The following is a 24,485-nucleotide window of genomic DNA, read 5'->3' as shown; positions in this document are numbered from 1 at the left end:
GGACCTGCTCTGATTCCATCTGTCTGGTGTCATGCTCACCAATCTCTGGCCACAGTGTGGTGGGTTTGGGGGCTGGCTGACTGGACCCAGGCCTCCCGGAACCCACGTGAACCGGCCACACACACAAACCGGTGCGGTTTGACGTACGGAGCACCTTGTGCTTCCTCACTCTTATTTTGTGCTGCAGTCCTTACGCTCCAGTCTAAAGAGACGTCCCCCGCTGGCAATCCTGATGTAGTAACCGTTCGGGGACAGGGACGGGCTGTGTGGCACCGAGTTACCAGCATGAGCTTTGGGATCAGACGCAAGCTCACATTCCTAGCTCTGCCCCTCGGGCCTCCACATGCTCATCTGTCAACCTGGAAGCACCCCAGCTGATGATGACTCAGCTATCATATGCTCCCTCACCCTGTTCCCCTTCCTCAATCTTAATTTCCTGAAACACAGATGTGTTGGCTAGAGCTCCTACAGCCATCCTGGACCATGAGACCAACTTAAGAATGGAAAGCAAAGATGGCAAAACAAGAGCAACAACGAAAACCCAGTGAAAGAGTCTGGGATGTTAACAAACCCATGGCGCTCCCATATCCGCCCTGAATAGCCCACCTCGAGATTTCTAATACGAGAGAGAAAAGTGTCTTATTTAAGCTGTTATTCATGTCTCTGTTATCTGCCAGGGAACTGAGGACCTAAAGAATTTCAAGCTTAAAGAAATTTTAATAAAGATGTCTGTATGGCTATAGCTTATTTTCTTTTATAATTTACAGCTGGAAAAGACAAAAAAACAAGCAAATCCTTATTATTAGGGAAAAAGGACCTGTGGTTATTGCAAACTAAAAGCAGTCAACCCAGGTATTCAAAACTGACAGAAGCAAATCTAACCCTCCTCCAGCACATCCTCAACATGGGAGCAGAACACACAGTAGGACTCAGACCCCAGGACCCCAGGGCCCTACCTCGTACCTGGACGAAGAAGTAGATGAGGCCCAGGGGCGGGATGACGACGGCGGCGATGGGCGTGGCCAGCAGGATGACGATGCAGGCGCCGATGACGTTGAACAGGGAGCCCATGAACATCTTGATGACCTGCGGGATCATCGAGTCCACCGTGTCCAGCTCCTTGGAGAAGCGGTTCACCAGGTTCCCACTGGGGGTCCGCTCGAAGAAGCTCATGGGCGACCGCAGGACGTTATGCAGTAGGTCCAGGTGCAGGCGGCGGGAGGCGAAGATGCCCCCGATGGACACCGCCATGGAGTAGCCGAACACCGAGATCCCTACAAGCACTTGCGTTAAACTCCACCACGGGAGAGGGGCCAGGCTTGGGGCGGGGGCCAGTGGCCACGCAACCATGTGGACAAAGCAGCTTCTAATAATAACAATGGTGGCTGTTATTAATCGAGCACTTACCATGGGCAAAATACTATTAGCATTTTATGTGCATCTGATCCTGATGAGGACCCTGTGTAAGTTCTAGTGGTGCCATCTTACAGATAAGGAAACTGGAGCTCAGATGGGTGAATTCCTTTGCCCTCTATAGACCAGGCCGATCAGAAGCAGAGCTGCGGTTCCGATGCCAGCAGCCTGCTCCAGGGCCATGCTCTTGATCTGTATGCTGTCTCCTCTAGACCAGCAATGCAACCACAGAACTTTCTGTGATGATGCAAATGGTCTGCATCTGCACTGTCCAGTGTGGTACCAACTAGCTACCAGCATCCGTCACATGGCTGCTGCAAATGAATAACTGGTGTTTTAATTTTATTTAATTTCTAGGAACTGAAATTCAACTAGCCACATGTGGCCAGCAGTGACCACACTGAACAGTACAGCTCTAGAACAGACACTGCTGCTGTGTAAGCCCAGGTCAACATCACACCCTCTCTGTGCTCCACCTTCTCTACCACAATCCCTTGCCCTAGGAGGGGGTTTCAGGGACTGAGACATTTAAGAACCCCACGTCTGCTCTTCTGGTTTTTTTCAAAGATCATGAGACATTTATAGCCCCTCCAAACAACCCAGATAAGGGCACCCTGATCTGTTCAGAGAGGTGATTCCACAGGAATGGAGAGGCTTCTATCCAAGTCTCCTTAAAGAAGGAAGCCAAGAGGTAGGGTCTAGAAGGATGGACTCTGGGGTTGGCACTGGTAGGCTCTGGAGCCAAATCCTGTCTCTGCCACCCACCAGCCATGGGACCTTTCACAAGTCACTTAATTCTCCCTGCACTCTGTTTCCTCAACTGTAAAATGGGGACAATGATACTTATCTTGCAGCACTGCTGAATGTAAAGGGTCTACCTGGCAATGTGCCTGGGGCACAGAAGTGCTCAAAAACATCAAATGTATACATTTCTTGTATACATACATGCATCATAAAAACATCATTTTTATGAGCACATAAACACATAGTTCATGTACCGTGCAGCACATTAGCTAAGAGGCTGGGCTCTGAGCCATAATGCCTTGACCACTGTGAGCTCTGCCATGTGTGACTTTGGGCAAATTACTTAACCCCTCTGGGCCTCAGTTTCTGCATCTCTAAAATGGGGAAAGTAGTATATTAGCTCCTACCTCCTAAGATTGCTGCAAAAGTCAGATAAATTAAAACACCTAAAAGTGTTTAAAATGGAACTACATCAAGTTAAGTGCTCAGTAAACATCAGCTATTCCTATGACCTTCACGGGACCACAGAAAGGGCGTAGAGCAGGACTTCTCAACCCCCTCACTGTTAACACTTGGGACTGGATAATCCTGTTGTGGAGGCTGTGCTGTGCACCTCAGGACGTTTCACAACATCCTCGGCCTATAGATGCCAGGAGCACCCACTCCCACTCTGAAGCTGTGGCAACTCCAAGTATCTCTAGATGTTGCTGATTGTCCTCTGGGAGACAACACTGCCTGCGTTGTGAGCCACTAGTATAAACTAACTCCCACCTTTAGACAGCAGGTAAAAGTCCACAAATAAGACTTCACAGAAGCTCCTTCACCCTGAGAGCAACAAGGGGCAAGGGCCCTTGCTCACCAATGCTCCATGTGGCCTCTGATTCTCAACTTTCCTCATCTGCAAAATGGGCACATTCTGCTCCCCTCCCCACTGTCTCCTAGGATCATATGAAACAAAGCATTCGAGAAACATTCCTACAAATATCTGAGTGTCTTACGTGACAGCTACTATTCATGGGGGTTTGGCTTGGTCTGTGAGTCTACAAAACCCTGACAAGTGGGGGGACCCAATTCTCTAACAAGACATGGATGTGGATCCAAGTGCCAACATCAGGAGGCAGTGGGGAGGCCCACCTTGTGAAATGCCCAGGGCTCCATAGACGCTCAGTCGGACTTTCGTGTGCTCCTGGGTCCCGTTGACGATGGGATCATCAGTCCAGAGACTGAGCCAATAGTTAGATGCCAGGGCAGCAACGTGGTTACACAGGAAAAGGAAGATGCTCAGAAAGGAGATGAAAAGTCCGATCGCCTTCATGTAGTCCCAGTACACGGAGAGCTTGACCTGAGACCAGGGAGAGAGGGCATCTTACAGAACGCACCCACCAGCCACGCCCATCCAAGGCCAGGAACTACAACAGCTCCTGTGCTCACACCTCCGATCCCTCCCCCTTAGTTACTCGGCAAAGGAGTCAGCAGCAAAGGCACAGCCTCTGCCTTCACAGAGCTTCCAGGTGAGGGGCGAGACAGGCTCAGCAAATCGTTGCCCAGAAAAATGCATAATCCCAGAGAAGGGCTGGTACAAAATGCGGCAACCTGACCTAACCCAGGGTGGGGAGGTATCAGGGTGAGGAGCTTCTTCCTGAGGAAGGCACATCAAGGAGTTACTGAGGCAGGTGAAAATGGAAAACGGGCACCCCAGTCGGAGGGACCAGCATGTGCAAAGGATTCAAGGTAGGAGGGAGCCTGAAAGATGGCAGGGGTAGCTGGAGCAAGTTGAGGCTGGAGAATGGGTAGCAGCCAGACCACACAGGGCCTGGGAGATCCTGTCCAGGATTTCAATCTTTACGCCAGGACCATCAGAAAGCCATCAAACAGTCTGAAGAAAATGGGAAGGTGGGACATGTTGCCTAGCAACCAAGACCAAGTGTCACGTCTACCCCACGTCCTCTGATCACGCAATACGCCACTGCAACTGGCTTCTCAGTGTTTTGTGCCTGCTCAGCCTGTATGAAGTGATAGTCGGGGGCTTCTTTCATCCCTGTATTTCCTGTGGAGCCCAGCATGGGGGCTCCATCATTACGTGCAGCCGCGTGAAGGGTGGCTGAACACCAGAGACGGGGGCAATGTGCTTCAGGTCAGCCCCACGCCCACCCGTTAGGCATGGTTACAGCAAACTCCAGGCATCTTTCCCTGTGTGTGCTCCCTGTCACGTCAAGCCTCTCATGCTGCATTTTGGATTATAAACATCATCAGAGTTGCAGTCTGGCTGAAAGGAAGCAGGTGGAAGACCGGAGGTTCTTTTTCAAGTCTCTGTTCTTCAAATTGGAATACTGGAGAGGGGGTGTCAGAATAAAGAGCGTGCCTGTTTCACCATCTGGCTTCATCACGCAGCCGAGCTGCCTGCTGACCCTGGAGTTCCTCTGCAGGACTTGGGACTCCTCTTCCTGAGCAGACGAACGAGGTGGGTGTGGAGTCAGAAGTGATCAGGGTGGACTGAGCCCAGCTCCGCTCCTGTTCGGACTTTGGCAAGTTATAAGCCCCCCAGGTCTTGGTTTTGGTATGGAGAATGGGCAGGACCCATCTGCTCTGGGTGGTTGTGGGGCTTAAGTAAGGCCCTTCCCTCTCAAGTCATTTCTCTGGCTCCCTGGAAGGTCAGTGAGAGCAAGGGAGGGGGACACGCTATAGCCACCTCTGTCCCTGGCCCCGGGTGTGACCAACATGAGTGAAGAAGCAGGAAACAGAGGGCCTAGGAGATGCTGGATGAACTCAGGTAGGTCTGAGAGAACAGTGCCCTGACTTTGCCTGTTTCCCTTATCATTTTCCTGGAAAAATTACTTTGTTTTTCCTTATCTGTGTACTTATTTTTTTTACTTATTTTAAAAACTTCCATCCCCTATTTTTTTTTAAATATACCATTTTATTTTAAAAAATAAACTCTGGAATACTACCATAAACAGGAAATTACTGACACTCGCCCAAACTAGATGATCGTAAAAAAACATGATAAAACAAGAGCCTGAAACCTGCTCTCCTTGTTACAAAGAGAAGTTCCTGCCTGTTAGTACTATAGACTGAATATTTGTGTCTCCTCCCAAATTTTGAGTTGAAGTCCTACCCCTGTAATGTGACAATATCTGAGGTGGGGCCTCTGATAGGTGATTTGGTCACGAGGGTGGAGCCTCCGTAAATGGGACTGGTGCCCTCATGAGGGACCCCAGAGAGCTCTCTCACCCCTTCTGTCATGTGAGGACACAGGGAGAGGAGGGCTGTCTGTGAACCATGAAGATCTCACCAGCATGATTCTGCAGGCGCCTTGATCCTGGACTTGCCAGCATCCAGAACTATAAGCAATAAATGTAAGTTGCTTCTAAGCCACTCCCTCTGTGGTTGTCTGTTACAGCAGCCGAAACAGACTAAGACAGTTAGGGATTAAAGGCAAGCTAGCCCCAGCTGAGACTTTCTCACTAATGTACCAGGCACAACTCAGAGATACTGTGGGTAGGGTTCCAGACCACCACCACCAGGCGAATACTGCATTAAGGTGAGTCACACATATTTTTTGGTTTCCCAGGGCATATAAAAGTTATGTTACACTATACAGTAGACTATTAAGTGTGCAACAGCATTATGTCTAAAAAAACCAAAGCACACACCTTAATTTAAAAAATACTTCATTGCTAAAGAATGCTAACCACCATTTGAGACTTCAGTGAGTCACAGTAGTAACATCAAAGATCACAGATGACAAATATAACAACAATAAAAAAGACTGAAATATTGCAAGAACCTCCAAAACGTGACTCAGAGACACCAAGTGAGCAAATGAAAAGCTGTTGGAAAAGTGGTGCCAATGTTCAATGCAGGGTGGCTGTAAACCTTCAATTTGTAAAACAAAACCGCGTTATCTGCTAAGTGCAATAAAACAAAGCGCAATAAAACGAGGTCTGCCTGTGGTCACAAAGGCAAAAAAGAGAAATTAAAAAGGCAATGTAAAACAATTTTTTCTGACCACGTAATTAATGTTCTTCTGTGCTGAGTCTGTGACGACCTGAAACCATCTCACATACAACTGGACCCCGTGAGGTGGGAAGCCCTGGTTTAAAGCATCCAGGGCACCTACGGCTAACATGAGCCCCAGCTGCTCAAAGGAGGCGGCGGTCAGGAGAGCAGAGGCCACAGACGCCAGCCCTGGAGTCTGACGGCCGGGTTCCAACCCCAGGGCTGCCGCTCACCAGCTGCGCCCGGGGCAAGTCATTCGGGCCCTCCGGCCTGGTTTCTGGCACTTAAAACAGTACCTTTAGTGGCTCTGTTGGGGGAAGACATGAGCTAAGATGCACAAAGTACTCTGCACGGGCCTGGTACCCAGGGATGCCCAGCCGTGGCCCTCACCTGCCCTGTCTGAGCCTTGTCTGCCTCCATCAGCTTCCAGGTCTCCTCCTTGGCCCCGGCCTTCTGCAGCTCGGCGGTGCTGTTGTGGTGCCGGCCGACATCACCGCTGTAGGAGGAGGAGTTGCTGAGCTGTCTGGGGAAGCAAGGCACACAGGTGTTAGCTGGATGGAAGCCTCAGGCGGGGTCGGCAGCCCCTAAAGACCAAATTAGTTCACTCTTGACTTTACCCAGGCGGTCCAGAGAGGGGAAGGGTCTTGGCCCAGAGCCCCATGGAGGAACTGTTCCTTTATGCAGACTTTACTCAAAAACCTTTTTTGGCCCCACCAGTGCTCATTAGATTTATGCAGATCATGACAGATTATCACCCAGAGCTCTGTCCTCCCTGGGGCCGTCCCTTTCCCTGGGGAGAAGATGCGTGGGGAATGACATGGGGTGTGTGTGCACAGGAACAGCCCCTCTCTCACACAGCTCAGACCCACACGAACGCAGGGATGGGGTACGACTTCCACCTTGGTCATCGACTCTCTCTACTGCCTTCGTGGTTTGAACACCTCGAGGAAGCAAGCGTGGAGGTGGAGGGAGGTCCAGGGAGCTGGGAACTGAGGGCAGCGTCCAGGATGTGGCCAGTTAGGAACCGAGGAACTGAGTCCTGCCAACAGCCATGTGACCTTAGATGCGGATCCTTCTCCAGCCAAACCTTCAGATGAAACCCCAGCCTGGCTGACCCCTTGGTGACAGCCTGTGGGAGACCCTGAGCAGAGGATCCAGCTAAGCTGTGCCCGGACACACAGAAACTACATGTCCTGTATGTTTCTGCTCAGTCCACCTTGCCTCTCTCCTGCAAGCATCCCACGGTCACCTGCCTCCTCTCAGCTAATCCTGAGACTGATTATGCTGGCTGCCTGCCCAAACCACAGGAGTGCTTCCTTGACCCCTGCGTGACTCTGGGTGAGGCGCCTTTCTAAGCACTTACACTTACACTTAAACACACACACACACACACGCCGCATTCACCACCTTGACAGGTGCGCCAATAGAGAAGGAAGCATTTCCACCTCTCCCATATGACACAGAGCTGGGCCCAGGAGGGTACCGTGGGCAAGGCTCTGAGGGCCACAGCTACTCATGCCAATTTCCCTCCCAGCCGCACTTCTGTGAAATCCCCCCACCCCAAAAGAAGTAGCCCCAGGCAGCCCCAGCTGCGAGTGACAACTGAGTGGTGTTTACTGAGTGCTGATGGCGCAGGCACAGGTCTAAGGGCTTCACACGTTCTCTATCACTTAAGCCTTCCTATGACCCTGTGCGGTCAGTGCACCGAAGACCCCATTTGACAGCTGAGGAAACCGAGGCATGGAGAGGTTAAGCATGGAATGCCGCTCCCCCGAATACCCAATGATCTAAACCAAAGCAACCTCCTTTAAAGCACCGAAGTGTAGAACTTGGGCGCATCGGCTCAGACGCCGAGCTTGGGTTCAGACGCAAGCTTAGCTCCTCTCCAGCTGCAAGGTGAGAGCTCTCGGTCTGCTCGCCTGTGAAACGGGACAATGACAGTAACTGCCTCCAGGTTCGCAGACTGCACAGAGCCTGGTGCCGTGCCTGGTGCCGTGCCCGGCTCCTAACGGCGCACAGAACGCATTCTTAAAGCCCGAACATTCCAGGTCCCTCTGAGAGACGTGAGTGAAGAGCCGCACCACGTAGGGAGCTCGGGTGTCAGAAGTGCAGGTGGACAGTTAAGTCACGAGGCCCGTGCGAGACGTGCCACCTGGCAGGAATGGAACCAGGCTTCCCCTTTGGGCCTCTGCTCTCTGGGAAGTGAGGTGCCCCCAAGGGTTCGGGAGGGAAGGCAGGAGCTGAAGGCCTTTCTTGGTAGGTGGAGCCTCGCCGCGGGCACCCTCATCCCTTCCCTCTCCCTGCAGGCTGGGGCAGAAACGTGGAGCCGGGGGAAGAAGCCACAGGAGTGGTCTCCCTCCCTGCCTTACCTCAGCGGTTGCTTCCCCGCAGCATCTGTCACCAGCATGCCGTTCTCCACCTGCTTCACCTCCTTCCCGGGACCGCTGACGCCTGCTAAGCCTGGCAGGAGAGAAAGGGGGGCAGAATCGTGGTTTCGAGAGCTGGAACCAAATCCTGTCATTCCAGCGGGGAGACGGCACATGACCTGGCTGCCAGGAAGCTCAGAAAGCAAGACTTCTTTGCTGAGCCCCCAGACAGGCTCTCCGGCTGGGGTGCAGGAGCTATCGGGGCCAGCTCCCTTGGGGCAGGGATGGTGCTTTGCAACTGTCTTGAGGGCCCTGGGCCCCAGAAAGTGCCCTGTACCAGCAGTGACTGGTAAAATCCACTCTGCTAATGGTATCTCTGCTCCGTGAAGCTTGGCTAATGGTGCCAGGAGGCAGTGAACCATGCAGAGGAAAGGCCGCAGTCCTCTGTTCCCTAAGCATCCCAAGCAGGGGTGAAACTCAAAATAAGTAACAACTGGTTTTGACAAGGGCATCAGACACGGGAGACCCAGAGGCCCCCAGCAGGGCCAGGAGTTAACCCTTCGGTTGCCGGATCACAGGGAGGTTCTGAAGTCGGGGGCCCGGGGGCCCTGCTGGGGCAGTGGCTATTTCCCCAGTAATAAGGAACTATTTCAGGATTTCAGCAACTGATACAGCCACTGCCGGGCACATCAGCCAGACAGACATCTGCCCCAGTTCCAAGAAGCATCCATCCAGCATCAACAGTGATCACCGTCACCTTAGAGACAGTAGCTAATGTTTATTAAGTGTCAGCTGCTGAGCTGTTGAAATACATTATTTCCTTTAATTTTCCAACAACTCAGTGGTAATGTTTATTACCCCCCACTCTGCACTGATCTCCTCGCTCTCTGGTGCCAGGAGTGAGAGGGCACGAGAGAACAGCATTATGTAGGGCTCCAAGGGGCTGACCCCAGAGGAGGAGGGGGACACAGGAGAGAAGTTACGAGAAGGGAGAAATAGTAGCCAGCAGTGACCCTGGGAACATGCTGATGTGACATGAATTAAAGCAGAATCCAAGAAGGCAAGCTCTCTCAGGGGACAGCCACAGGAAGAAACAGAAGACAGGAAGGGAACCGGGGCTAGGGATCATTCCTGGGTGGATGGGAGGAGCTCTGAGCTGGTGACTCTCAATCTTGGCCATGGATGAATCACCTGGAGATGCCCTGTGTCCGGCCCTGGTCCTTGCAGTAACTCTGCCAGGGAGGCCAGGCCCCACATTGATAGCACAGTCAAGTAGCTGGGACCTATGGGAAATGTCCTCTCACTTCCTCACTGTGTGTACTATGGAAGCAATGAAACTTTCTGAGCCTCAGCTTCCACATCTGCAAAATGGGAATAACAACAGCACCTGCCCTCATTAGCCAGAGGATGAAATGAGGTGGTGCCCGAGGCTTGGTGAAGGGGACACCATTGTGGTGCTTACCATTATCTGCATTTTAAAATGTGCCCCACAGATAACTCTGGAACACAGCCAGGATGGAGAACCGCTGTTTTCAGTATTTCCTTTAACGTCAGCATCTTTTTTTTTTTAATTAAAAAAAAAGAACAAACAAAAAAGAGGGATAACAAGCAGGACTTCCCATGCAGCCACATGCAGGCAGTGCTGATACACATGCATGGCACTTGGGCCCAAGGCTGGCCTTGACCATCTTCCTCTGTGCAGGAATGGAGATGCTTTAAAACACTCCCAGTGGAGAGGGTACAGCTCAAGTGGCAGAGCACATGCTTAGCATGCATAAGGTCCTGGGTTCAATTCCCAGTACCTCCTCTAAAAATGAATAAATGAATCTAATTACCTTCCCCCACAAAAAACAAAAACAAAAACAAAAACAAAACAAAAAAACACTCCCAGAGACACTGGTCCTGTGGCAGGTGCTTCAGAGAGCCTTCTGCCCAGGTGTCCTCTGTAAGCCTCAGCCTCCTTCTCCTCCTCCTGCTTCCCACTCAGTGCAGGGCCCCACAGTGGCCTCCGTGGCTGCCTCCTCCTCTGCTCAACCCAATTACCCAACATGTGATACACCAACAAGGGCAGCTGGAAAATGCTCATCTTCAAAGGAGGGACCGAGAGTCCCAGGAGGAGAACGTGAGCATGTGTGGCGCACAACCCCGTGTGCCTTCTTTGCAAAGGATTTAGTCCCTCTCCGCACAGTCTCCCAGGCCTGTCTGACCAGGGGGGTGGGTGGCCAGACTCCCCAAGCTGAGGGGGAACCTGCCCAAGGTCAGCCCAACAGAACCCCTCCCCCAGGACTTTGAATCATCTATGGCCTCACAAGGACCAAAGATCTTTCCAACTGCTCTGTTCTAAAGGAGTCTTATGCCCAGAGTTCCCACTGCCCAAGTCCTGCTTGTCCAGCATTGCCTTTGATTTCTGAGCTCCCTAGTATCCTTCTGGAAACACCTTGTTCATGTGGCCAGAGTTGCCTTCTGTGGCTTCCAAAAGGGGCCTCTGTCTGGACCCTCAGCCACACACTGCTGGTCAAGGAAGACAGGAGAAATGGGTTCCCTCCAGGGGCCAGTTCACACTTTTCTGTCACTGGAGGGAGACAGAACAACCTTTCCTGCTGAAATTCTGCTAGAAGACATCCCTCCTCTGGGCACCCCACCACCTGCAGCTGCCCCATCAGATGCTCATCACTCTGAGCTGCCTTGGCCCGCCTGGGTCTGGGTCATGCCCAGGAGGTACCGGTGGGATGGTAGTAATCAAACTGTTCCCATTCACTGTCCATCTACTGCATGCCAGGCATTTCACAACCAGGATCTCCAAGGCCAGCTGGTCATGGTCATTTGACCTGTGAGACAGTAAGGCTTAGCCAAGGTCACTCAGCTGATCAGTGAGCACTCTGGAGATTCAGACTGTATCCCCAAGTGCCAACCACAAAGCCTGGTGCACACGAGGCACTTAATAAATGCTGGATGAACGGGGGAAGGGGGTGCAAATGCAGATGCTCAAGGGCCCCTTCCCAGGCATGCAGAAACAGGACAAGTCCACCTCCAGCCCCGTTCTGCAAGCATAGCCAACGCCAGCCCAGCCGTCACTGACCTTCCTCCTCCTCATTCACCACGCTGATGCCTGGGGATTCACAAGACCCGAGAAAGCGTTAAGAACCAAGGCAAAACTCCCAACCCTGAGCCCCCTGTTTAAATGCCCAGAGGGGACAGATGAACCGCTTCCCTTAAGGGTGAGGGGCAAGGACGGCTGACGGACCTGCTGCATGTACGCCAGTGTCCCCATCCCACACGTTCTGGATGGATCCCTGACGAGCACATTGCCTGGGGCCAGCTCCTTCTCTAAAAGCTGTAAGTGTTCACACAGAAAGACAGCTAGAAAAATGCAAACCGACCTTCTGTCTTTACACCTGTTTTCCCAGCAGTGGAGGGAGAGAGAGAAAACATTACAGCGTGCAGGGCAGGCATGCCAGCTGGGAGGCGGCACGGGCCTCTTGCCAGACCATAGATTCTGGTTTTTCAAGGACATGAGCACCTTGCCCTGAGCCAGCTCCACGTGGAGCTGAGAAAAAAGAAGAGGAGGTCACTTGGCTCAGATATCACCTTGAACCCTCCAGGCTGGGAGGACATGGAACCCTTCTAAGGGTTCTCCTAGCCCCCCAGGCTCGTCTTCATCACTGTGTTTAGCACCATGATGTCCTTGATTATTTAGTGTTTATCTCCCCCATCAGACTGTGAGCTCTTGAGAGCATGGCTTAGGTCTTATCTACTACTCTGCCCCCAGCGCCTGGAACACCAGATGGCCATGTGAGGTTGCACAGGATGTGCACTGCACAATCCAAGGGGCACCATTCCACACTGTGGCTCATGCACCAGACATCTCTGTGGCGCACAGTAGGCACTCTCTATACACCTGATGGGCAGATGGGTGGATTAACAAATGAACGACCAAGTGAGCAAGCAGAGCTGACCTTCCAAAGCCAGAAGGGGCAGGACATTGGCCACAGTGGTGTCACCCCATAGCCAGTACCTGCAAAGCTGGCTTCTAAACCAACCCTAAGGGAAATGGGTAAAATCAGCTCCTGTTTCTTTCTAATCTGGGATAGGTACGCAGCTGCATTAATGTCCAATGCTTATATAGGGCAGGCCTTAAACAGTCAAGGTGTAATTCATTCATTCACTTATTTAACACATTTTCTGAGTATCTTACTATGCACCAGGTACTATTCTCCATCCTGGAGAAACAGAGGTAACCAAAAGGCCCTCACGGAGCTTAAATTCCAAGGGAGAGAGAGAGATGATAAAGTAATAGATCCAGATTTACTGTCAGGCAGTGATAAGTGCTACAAAGAAAAATAAAACAGGGTATGGGAAAAAATAAATGATGCAGGGTTGGGGAGGGAGGATGCTGTAGAATAATTAAGAATTCTTTTTTATTTAAACAAAGACATGAAACTCGTAATCCAACGAGACTTCCTTGAGTGCTTCTAAGCACTGGGTATGGGGCTGTGGTGCTGCGGAGCCAGGCACCATCCCTGCTCTTAAACCACGTAAGCACCGCGGGGCTGTGTGTTCAGCCAGCCGCTGGCCCTCAAAGCTGGCACCTCGCAGGCTCGCTGTTTATTCTCAAGAAGGTTCTGGAACTCTGCCTGGGCCAGAGCCAGCAGGCCAGCCTCCCTTGAGGGAAGAATTCAAGTCACTGCTTTACAGTCAACGCCGGGTTTTTGACCAAAAACGGAATTGACCGGCTACATCACCCGACCCTATCCTCCCGCCTCGGCCCTGCAAGTTCTTCATACTCAAAAGGGGAAGAAATACGGACACTGAGGACAGCGGGGAGGAATGTGCTGTCTGTGTGATGGACTCTCCAGCTGCTGTTTGGTGTTTATGACAGATTTCCTGCAACACGGGGAAGCGCCTGTGACCCGACGTTAGGAAAAGAAAGAAAAAGAGAGACAGGAGAAAGGATGGCAAAAAAGTGCACCCTAGGGTCCTACTCTGCTCGAGGAACAAGTCCTGGACTAGGAAGACAGGTGGGAAAGAGGCCAGATGCCAACACAGGTGCCCTCTGGGCGGTGGGAGAGTGGAAGGATGTTCTTTTTGCTGATTCTTGGTGCTTTTCTATAGGTTCCAATTGTCTATAAGGAGCACATACTGATTTTACAATCAGGTAAAAATACAAAAATTCAGCAAAAATCGGAAAAAGGGAAAAACAATCAGTCACAAGGCTGAGAGATGGCAGGAGTAAGGTTCTGAAGAGCAGCCACACTGCTGGAATAAAGTTCTTTATCCCATCTTGACAAGGCAAGAACCTGGGGGGTGTGAAGCAGGGAGGGTTTCCCACCCTCGGCACCACTGCCATTGGGGGCTGGATGACTCTCTGCAGTGGGGGGGCGGAGGGGGCGTCCTGTGCATTGCAGGGAATTGAGCGGCATCCCTGGTCTCTCCCCACTAAATGCCAGAAGTGCACCCCCACCCTGCTAGGTATGACAACCACACATGTCTCCAGACACTGCCAAGGGTCCCTGGGAGGCACAAATGTTCCCCATTGAAAACCACAGTAAGTTTCAGGTTCCTAATAAAGAAACCAGAGAAAATAAAAATGTTCTATACCTTCCAGGTACAAAGGTTAATGAACTACTTTGTAAATCTCTTTGCCACCAAAACAAACCAAGAAGAAAAAAAAAAGACCCCTAGAAATAATATAATGAATATCCCTGGGGAAGGGTCAGTCTCTCACTACCCCAAGCCTAGCTCCTGCTGCACCTTCCCTCCCCATCCCAAAGAGAAAGAATCCCCTCAGACCGAACACTCACCCTTCAGCCTGGGTGTTCTAAAAGTGACCTGATTAATTCAACAAGGAAACAAAAGTTTCCCTTCAGAAGGAGCCAAAAATGTGGTTCAAACAAATCCAAGGTCACTGGCGCTTAAAGCTGGCTACAGCTGAGCAAGGCTGGACCCTGACGCCGGCCTTATCGCAGGGGCCCCTCCAGAGAGGTGGAAAGCACTGGGGGCAGGGGGACAGTTTGATTTCAGACCCCGAGACAGAGGACCTCTGTGCCCTGCCCAGCACGGGGCTGGGTGGCTGAATTGGGGAAGTGACCCCCCACATTGGTGCCAGGGTGGTGGGTAGCATTTTCACCACCAAATTAAGTGCTGAGGTGCACATACACACATAAAGATTTTTTTTTTTTAATTGGCAGCATTCCATATTCAGCACAAACTGCTGTGGATATGCTGGCGGCTGCTGAGGAAGGGGAGGGAAAAACCATTCCTCAGACCATGGTGGGTAAGTGATGGGGTGGGAGACGAGGCTGGCTAGGGGGTTGCCCTGTGCCAACAGGATTTAAGGACAGTCCCTGCCCTCTGGGAGTGTCAGCTATCTTGAGCTGGCAAAAGAAAATACTTCTCTTTAAAACCCGTAGAGTTCAGAGCAGCACTGCTCATAAAAAAGCGGAAACAGCTCGAATGCTCAGCAGCTGATGAATGGATCCACACAATGGAATATGATTCAACAATCAGAAGAAATGAAGTGCTGATACAAGCCCCCAGAGATGGACCTTGGACACATCACGCTGAGTGAAAGGAGCCAGTCACAAAAGACCTAATGGTACAGAATTCTGTTTATATGAAATGTCCAGAATGAGACAGAGCTATGCAGACAGAAAGCAGACTAGTGTGGTGATCATTTCAAAATGTACAGAAATCTCAAATCACTATGTTGTGTACTAGGAACTAACATAGTGTTGTAGGTCAATTACAAACAAACACAAACAAATAAATAAAAAAGAGATCAGGTTTGCGGTCACCAGGTGGAGCGGGGAGGGGGAACTGGATGAAGATAGCCGAAAGGTACAAACTGTCAGTTGTAAAAATAAGCACTAGGGACACAGCGTGCAACATACTACTATAATTAACACTGCTCTCTGTTACATATGAAAAGTTGTTAAGAGAGTAAATGCTGAGAGTTCTCATCACAAGGAAAAAAGTTTCTATTTCTTTTATTTTGTATCTGTATGAGATGATGGATGTTCACTAAACTTACTGCGGTCATTATCTCATGAGGTACGTAAGCCCAATCGTTGCTCTGTATACCTTAAACTTATACAGTGCCGTGTGTCAATTATATCTCAAAACAAAGAAAAAATAGTAGATTAGTGTTTGCCTAAGTCTTGCGGGGGCTGGGAGGAAATGGGGACTGACTGCCAGTGGAGATGAGGTTTCCTTGAGAGGGGACAAAAATGTTCTGAAACTGATCATGGTGATGGTTGCACAATGAAAATACTAGAATATTTTTTAAAATTCTGAATTGGGTGAACTGTATGCTGTGTGGATTATATCTCAACAATCCACTTATTAAAAACCACTAGGACTTCAGCAAACCCTAACCCAGAGGAAAGAACGTGCGAGTTCTCGCTGTGTCCTAGACAGGGAACCTTTCCCTCTCTGGCATTCAGTGGCTTCCCACTGCACTGAGAACAAAATCCAAACTCCTCACCCCAAAGGCCCTGCAGGGCGACCCCCTAGCCAACCTCGTCTCCCACCCCCGTCGCTTACCCACCATGGTCTGACCACAGTAGCCTCCTTTCTGTTCCTCAAACAGACTGATCTCATGCTGGGCTGAGGCCTGTGCAGTTGCTGTTCCCTGTGTCAGAACACTGTTCCCCTATCTTCTTGCTGGCTCCTCCCCAAACCAATGTCACGTCCCCAGAGAGGGCTTCCCTGACCCCCCCCCCCGCCTGAGTTGCCCAAACCCCCACCACTCTTCAGCCCTGCCACCCTACATGTTTTCCTTCGAGGCGCTTCGCGTTGGATGGAACCGTCTTAATCTGCTGATTGTTTACTGCCTTTCTCTCACACTGGGTTCTGAGCTCCACAAGGTGCGAGGGCAGGCTTTGCCTGTACCTTGTTCGCTTCTGTCTCCCCAAAACCCAGGACGGTAATGTTACAGGCTGAATCATATACCCTCCCAACCAATGAAATCCGTATGCTGAAGCCCTAACCTCCAGGACCTCAGAGTGTGACTATATTTGGATATGTGGTCTCTGCAGGTATAATTAATTCAGATGAAGTCACGAGGATGGGCCCCAGCCCTACATAAAAAGGGAGTTTTGGAGGCAGACACACCCCCAAGGAGACCACTGTGTGAAGATAAGCCCAGAGGCCTGGGCCAATGCTTCTGCAAGTCAAAGAACGCCAGAGATGGCCAGCACACCACTAGCAGCTAGGGGACAGGCATGAACCCTCATGGCCCTCAGAAGGGACCAACCCTACTGACACCTTGACCTCAGTCTCCCAGCCTCCAGAACTGGGAAACAACACATTTCTGTTGTTTAAGCGACTCAGTTTTTGTTACTTTGTTACAGCAACCCTAGAAAAATAATACAAGGCTTAACACATAGTAGGTGCTCAGTAAACACCTGTAATGACTAAATCAATGAATCCTTCTTAGTGATCGGCCCCAGTCACAAAGACAAGGACCTGCCCACCCCTGGCATAGAAAGGACAAGCCTCTTTAAGCCTCAGTTTCCTCACAACAATCCTACCTCCCTCATGGGAATGTGTTGAGAGGATTCAATAGGATAATGCCTGTAGAGGGCAGAAGCCCCGGGAAGTACTCAACAACCAGTCACTGCTGCTGTGTGTGTCTTCACATCACAGACACCTCGATGACGACTCTGCCCGTGGAAGTTGTGCAGCAAGGAAGCCCTGTAGCCCCTCCCTGGGGAACAGACTATCTGAGACCTGTTTGCGGACTAAGCATGTAACAAACACGCCCCAAAGGTTCTGAGTCTGTAATTAGCTCCTGGAAGAGGGAGATCGGGGTAGGACAGGTGATCTCTCTCTAGTTCCACTCTTTTTAGCAACAGCTGAAACCAAAGCAGAAGAGGCATCAGATGACCTCTCCCTGCTCCATGTTAACACAGGTCACAGCTCCGAGAACAAGGACCTGCAGAGGATCTGTTCCAGATGCTAATCTGACATAAACACAGGGCAGCCTGGCAAGGTTGCAAAGCAATCCCTGAATTTTAAACCAACTAATGAGACAACAGGATTTTTAGAAGTCTTACCCCACTTGCTTCAAATAAAGACAGGGTGAGGTCCCAGCCCAGGGTTCAAAGTGTGCCTCTGGGACCATTCCTGCTCTCCGAGTCCTGGCCTGGGAGGACAGAGCAGGCGTGGTGGCTGGAAGTGGGCAGGTCCACCTGGACCAGGCAGATGCCGGGCACATAGGGATGTGAGGGGGGCACTCTTCCCAGGGAAGTATTAACAGCAGCTGCATTCAGCACCATGTCAAAGGCTCCACGTAGTCGAGCACACTAAATCTACACTAAGTGCCAGGAGGTCGGTCCTGCGTCACCCTGGTTTATCAGTGACGGGCCTGGTAAGAGCAGCAGCTGGGATTCGGCCCCAGGTCCTGACAACATCCAGCCTGCACACTCAGCCACAATTCACCTCATGACCCTCAGATCTGTTCTGGATTATGGCACACAGCCATTGGCTTCTCACAGCCTCTGGGCAGCCAGGAGAGCTGTAATTATCACTATCTCCTTTTTTGCCACAAAGACCCTGAAACTCAACACGCCCAGGGCCACATCGCAGAAAAGCATAGGGACGTGCATCCAGTTCTGCTGACCCAGGCATGAAGCACTGGGACCCCCTCTCAATGCAGCCCTGAAAGGGTTCAGACAGCCCTTCCAGATGGTTCCTGAAGGGGCCTGATGTCCCACGAGTCCCAGGGCAGCTGGTGGGACCCTCCAGGAGACAACTGGGGCAGGACAGGGCACCACCTGCGCCCGGAGCCCCACGCGGCCGTACCCCTACCGTCGTCGGGCTGCTCCTGCTCCTGCTCGGCGCTGGCGTACGTGCGCAGGAACTCGGCGAAGGCCCCGTCCCGGGCCAGTAGCTCCTGGTAGGAGCCCATCTCAGAGATCTTGCCGCCGCTCATGACGATGATGACATCCACTTGGGGCAGGTAGCTGATACCGTGCGTGACCAGGATCCGTGTCTGCGGGCAAAGACCAGGCTGCTTCAGCGCACACATGCAAGAGGGACTCCCTCCACACCTGGACTTCAGATCTCAAGTCCAAGGCTGGACGCGCGCCTGGGATGCAAGCGCGCAGAAGCATCCCCATCCTGTGCGTGCTTTCACTCACAGTGCGGAGCTGGGGCAGGGGTCGGGGCAGGAGGGAGGGAAACAAAGACCCCTGCCCCAGATTCCAGGGTCAGGGCAGACATGACCAATGCATGTAAAACAGAGTGCTGGACGGCGAGCACATAGCAACAAAGGAGACAGGATACAGAGGGAGGGTGGTGCAGTTTTAACAAGGGTTGTGCAGGAAGTTATTTTTGAACAAAAATCTGTTCCAAATCTGGCCAAGCGTAGATGAATACAAGAATGACACTGCTGTAAAAAATGTGCACAGCAATGGCTTCATTTTTTCAACTTCCCCCTCCACCCCAAAAAGACTACAAAATTTGTGCATGTGTATATATTTTCTCTAACTGTCTGAAAGTTTGGGAGGATGTTCATCGAACTGTTTACACGAGTTGGCAAACTTTTTCTTAAATGGCCAAATGGTACATATTTTCAGCTTTACGGGCCCTCTGGTTGTTGCCAGCTCTGAAGGCAGCCGTACACAAGACATAAACAGATGGGCTGGCTGTGTTCCAATAAAGCTTTATTTACGAACGCTGATATTTAAATTGAATGCAATTTTCATGTCACGAAATATTATTTTTCTTCAGCTTTTTTTCAACCACTTAAAAATGTAAAGACCATTCTTAGCTGGTGGGCTGCACAAAAAAACAGGCAGCAGGCCAGATCTGCTGGCCCCTGCTTTTGAGGGAGGAGCTAGGGCTGCAGGATAAGGGAGAATCTTTTTCTTTTTTAACTTTACATATATTCTTATAGTCTCTGATTTTGTTACTATGGGCATCTATTACTTTGATAAAAACATCTTTTAATTAAAGATTACCTTTATACAGAATTTTTGTGGTGTGCATGGGGATGCTTGCAACAGATTAAGGGGCATGATGCTTAATATATATATTCATGATGTGATAACCCTATTAAAAAGCTCATACAGCAAAAAAGACTGGAAAGAAATACCAAAAAACCCTTAAGTGGTGGGATTACGCATAACTGCTTCCGTTTTCCTCTCAGTGTTCCGAATCTGCTACATCTTTAATGGGGGCAGGTGAGGAAAAGCCAGCACACCTTCCTGCCCTAGAATTCCCCTACACAAACAAACAAATAACAGAAGAGGAAAGGAACCAGTTCCTGTCATGTAAAGATATGGTGGCAGTTTTCCTGCTCAAACCTCTGTCCATCAGCCCACAGCCTCCTCGCTCACAGTGGATCTTGGGGTGGGACCTCCCTCTGCAAAGCCATCCCCATTATTTAAACAGGAAGAGAGGCTTCCTTAGGCCAAGTGGAGGCACTGACTTCCAGTGCCCAGGACGTCCACCTATAAAGACAGGAGCAAGAAGACTGTCCTGGGAAGGCTGCCAAGGGAAGGATTAGAAATATGTTCTCAAGTCCAATTAAGTAAAGGATTCTCAAAGGGGACACACATTGTGACTTGATCAAAGAATGAGGGCCAGACCCCAAGCCGTCCCTGCAGCAGGTACCTTGTTCTTCAGCAACCCCTTGGGGCCAATCACGTTCTCAAAGATGTGCTTTCCCACGTGGGCGTCCACAGCAGAGAGGGGATCGTCGAAGAGGTAGATGTCAGAGTCACAGTACACCGCCCGGGCCAGACTCACGCGTTGCTTCTGGCCCCCAGACAGGTTCACGCCCTGGGGAGAGACATGGCAGGAGAGTGGGTCTCCTGGGAAGCAGAGACAGGCAGAGGGGGAGACCTGCTTGGGATGCAGCAGACCGTGGCCAGAGGCCTCGGAGGGCTGCACCTGCCTCCCACTGATAGAGCAGGTGGAAAAAGCATGAGATTGTGCCTGCACCAACGGGAGTTCAAGTCCCGGTGCTCTGCACAGTCAGGAAAGGGGGGCTGGTGGCACCAAATGGTGCTGGCTACAGGAAAGGCTCCTGATCCTGGAGTCTGGTCCTTACTCTGCATCGCTCACTGGTGAAGCCACACAGTCGAGGCAGGCTGTGCCCTCAGGGTGTTGAAACCCAGCTTGCGTCCTGCACGAAGGGCACCACTTTCTAATCTCAATCAAGGCACGTGGACCACACAGCCCTCTTGCAACAGGTAAACCATCATCACTTCCACATCTGGCTGGAATCAAAATGGACACCCACTGCGCTAACTGCTCAGCCCCTCTCCCAAGGGATGCCCACTCTCTCCCTGCTCTGAGGTGGGGTCCTGGCAGCCAGGTTCATTTTGAGGGTCCCTCTGACCACAGCTTTTCGGTACGTGGCTAATACCAGACCTAAACTAAACCAATCATGTCCTCTCCCTCCAGAATTTGACACAGGGACCTAAACCAGGGAGAATGAGGAGTCTCCGAGTAGCAGAAACACTTGTGAAGAAAGGACAAAGTTGATGTGCAGAAAAACAGAGACAAAAGACAGAGGAGGAACCAGGCTGACTGTCCCGGCCCCCCTGAGCCCCCACCATATTCCAGCCTTTGGATTCCATGTGATGCATTTGTATCAAACTCAGTTCTTCCTGTGATTTTCTGTTTACACTAACTCAGGCTCCTTTGCTACATGAAAACCCCCCAAAGCCCTAATAATTTGTTTTCTCTTTCCAACGAGCTGCAGATTTTGCTCAAGTAAAAGAAATCACTCACCAACTAAGAAAGCCGGTGGAGCCAGTAGCTTGTAACTAAGAACAAAGGTGGGAAAGCTCTTCGGTGCTGCCATGGCAGTCACACCACCGCACCGCAAACCGCATAACCACCAGGGGGCGCGAGCACAAGCCAGCCAGGAAGGGGCTTGGGCTATGCCTCTCTGCGCCTCCTATTCCTCAACCATTTAACAGGATTAACAGTAAATCCCATCTCGTGAGCTTGCTGTAAGGACGAAATATGCATGAAATGTTTAGCACAGTGCTTGGTACATAGAAATTACTCAATAAATGTTAGCTATTGTATTATTGCTTCTACCATTATCACTGTTTTGAAAGGGACTGGGGACATGTGAACCTATGACACACCCCTTCCCTGTATAGTGTCTCTGGTCATGTGACTTTGCAGTCACATGACTACAAAGGTAGAGTGTACTTCCTGGTCCCTTGTCTTTGAGCTCAACCAAGTGATTGGCTTTGTGAGTGGAAAGGACAGTGTGTTTTAAGGAACACCATTTTTTTCTTGCTTCCCTTGGGCTTCTGCTGCTGCCATGAGAAGAGCTTCCCCCTCGGGAGCTGCTGCCCTATCACCTAGGCCCCAGCAAGGAGCTACATGGAGCTGACCTGAGCCAGCCTGCAGCCAGGTTCAGCTGACCCCAACATGGAGTAGAGCCACCCAACTGGGTTACCCAGTCACAGCCGACTCACACGTAAATCAGAGTAAGTGTTTAACATCGTAAGCCACTCAGATTTTTGTGGTTGTTTGTTACACAGCAATAGCTAACTGATACAGTGGCTGTGTTGAAGTCTACTGACCTTCTCACCAATCTCCGTCCGGTCCCCACTGGGCAGGATTTCCAGGTCTGGGAGGAGGGCACAGCCTTCTATCACAGCCTTATAATACCGTTCCTGAAGCTGGCGTCCAAAAAGGATATTTTCTCGGAGAGAAACATTCTGAATCCAGGCTTGCTGTGGGACGTAGGCTACTGAGCCCTAGGTGGCAAATGGAGAAGGCGGCAAGACAGACAGACTTGGTTAACATGACAGCAGCTGGACTACCCACCTACCTGCCAGGAGAGCCCTACTTCACAAGATCCTTTCATCACACCTGTGGTTTTAACAAAAAGGAAACTGATGCCCAAAGGACTGCGGACACCAGGGCTGGGATCAGAGCCCACACTAGGTCAATCACTGGCTCCAATACTGGGAGCTCAAGAGCTGAAATCCTCATTGATGAGATTACAGTTATGTATTTAGTAACAATTCACTGAATGCCTATAGGTACAAACACTGATTATTGTTATGATACATGCTAGGATGGAAAAATACTGAGACTTAAAAAAAAAGTCTTTTAAAAGGGGAGACTTAGTGTGGTACATCAGGGAAGGAGTCCTTGAGGAAATTTCCTTGATGAAATTTAAGCAAGGACTTCTGTATAAAACTGTCCATTTCTGAAGCTGTTGGTCTTTACTTCCACTAAGGTAAGGTGTCAAGAATGCCATGAGAATAAAGACTAGGGGGAGGGCATTTGTTTCATATATTTTAGCAACTGCAAAAAAAAATTTAAATGAGGACTAACAGGTGAGGATAAGCTGGCCTGATAAAGAGAAGGGAGAAGAGCATTTCAGGCCGAGGGAACAGCATGTGCAAAGGCCTGGAGAAGAGAAGAAATTGGCACGTCTGAGGAGCAGGAAGGCTGGTGTGACTGGAACACGGTGTGAGGGGAAGATGGGCAGGAGTGCACTGAGGGGCGGCAGGGGTGGCTCACACCGGCTGGTGGTCTTGGTGAGGAGCGTGGGCTCTACTGAAAGGGCAAAGGGGAGCCGTCGGAGATTCTTACATGAAGGAATTCTAGGAGGACAAGGCTGGGACTCCTAATCTTCATTCTCAGATAAATAAATTGCTCACGCCTAACTTGCAAGAGGCCAAGCTGTCACAAAGCCTCACTGTGGACCCCTCAGATAATTCAGACATGGTACGCACAGGCCCTACCAACTAAAATATTTGGGAAAAATAAACATTTTAGACTCATTTCTAGTATTCCCCTTATCAAGGCAAAAAAAAAACCAAACAAACACAAAAAACAAAAAACAAAACCAGTCACAAATAAATCTATAACCCCATCAAACCAAAAAGTCAGAGCAGCCTGACTTTTTAGAACCGTCAGCTCTACATTTAAAGGCTTTTTACTTTAAAACAGTGGTTTTCAACCAGGGGCAATTTTGCCCTCCAAGGGACATCTGACCATGTCAAGAGACCCTTTTGGTTGTCACAGATGGGGGTTGCTCCTGCCATCTAGTGAGTAGAGGTCAGCGATGCTGCTAAACATTATACAATGCACAAGGCAGCTCCCCCAACCCATGGCAGAGGGTTATCCGGCCTGAAATGTCAATGTGCTGTGGTTGTGCAAACCTGGGGTAAAGGAAACAGAACACAATGTGGATCCCGCCGTGATGCGGAATTTTCTTCCATTAACCGAGCACACATTGCCCGTTAATCTTACTTTGTAACATGTATTTGAAAGTAATGACAGATCATTTCTTAAAACAATGGCTAAATGTCATTAGTCTGGACCTGGCTTTTGAAATTAAAACTTTTTCTAAGACACACTAGGCTCAAGGGCATCACATAATCAGCAAAGAAAGGATTTTGCTCTGAAATAAAAACGGCACAAACCAGCATCCCCCAAAGTACCTTCCAGGAGACAGTCACTTTAGGGATGGAAGGAGTTGCTGCATGGACAACAAAGAGGTACAAAGTATGCCTGGGACACGCTGGATTAACCAAAGGTAAATACATTTCTTTCTCCCTGCAGGACTTCTCAGAGCCTTTATTTTATTATCATTTATTTTAAATCTCCAGAGGGAGGGAATCATAGAGTATGCACTATTCTCAAGCTTACCTGAGCCCAGGACTCTTTATTCCCCCAATATCCTGACAAAATGAGTTTGCTGCAAACCGTGCTCTAGGAAATGCTGGTGTCAATAAAACTCCGAGGAGAGAATCTGTCCCCCAGGGAAAGGCCGCATGGAGAAAGAGCTAAACGCAAAACAAGGCCCTGGATTCTGAAGGGACTCATCCGTTCCCTAAAGCAGCCTCTTAAACTCTCTCTTAAGGAATATTTTAACTTAGTTCAAAACACTCCTTATTTAAAAGCAATAAAACCACAGTATCTGTTTAGCCCCACATTAAGAACCCAATAAACACTCAGAATTTAAATAGT

At 50.3% G+C, this 24,485-nt stretch overlaps 1 protein-coding gene across 4 annotated transcripts in view; it reads right to left on the bottom strand.

Annotated features, from left to right (window-relative positions):
• ABCC1 (ATP binding cassette subfamily C member 1 (ABCC1 blood group)) overlaps positions 1-24,485 on the bottom strand; it is a 126,705-nt gene that overhangs the window by 14,128 nt on the left and 88,092 nt on the right. For 2 of the 4 annotated variants that reach the window (XM_064478471.1, XM_064478474.1), the window contains exons 17-24: positions 22,079-22,255; positions 20,142-20,309; positions 18,333-18,516; positions 11,602-11,631; positions 8,526-8,616; positions 6,547-6,679; positions 3,292-3,499; positions 964-1,274 (exon numbers count right to left, since the gene is read on the bottom strand). In XM_064478471.1, the coding sequence (XP_064334541.1) occupies positions 964-1,274; positions 3,292-3,499; positions 6,547-6,679; positions 8,526-8,616; positions 11,602-11,631; positions 18,333-18,516; positions 20,142-20,309; positions 22,079-22,255 (1,302 nt within the window). Of the gene's footprint in view, positions 1-963; positions 1,275-3,291; positions 3,500-6,546; positions 6,680-8,525; positions 8,617-11,601; positions 11,632-18,326; positions 18,517-20,141; positions 20,310-22,078; positions 22,256-24,485 lie in introns of all 4 variants that reach the window. The other 2 variants (XM_064478472.1, XM_064478473.1) reach the window with 2 other exon arrangements.

This window comes from Camelus dromedarius, chromosome 24 (assembly GCF_036321535.1).
Source record: "Camelus dromedarius isolate mCamDro1 chromosome 24, mCamDro1.pat, whole genome shotgun sequence".
Taxonomy (NCBI): Eukaryota; Metazoa; Chordata; class Mammalia; order Artiodactyla; family Camelidae; genus Camelus; species Camelus dromedarius.
The sequence above is the reverse complement of the archived record's forward strand: the minus strand, read 5'-3'. Positions and strand labels throughout refer to the sequence as shown.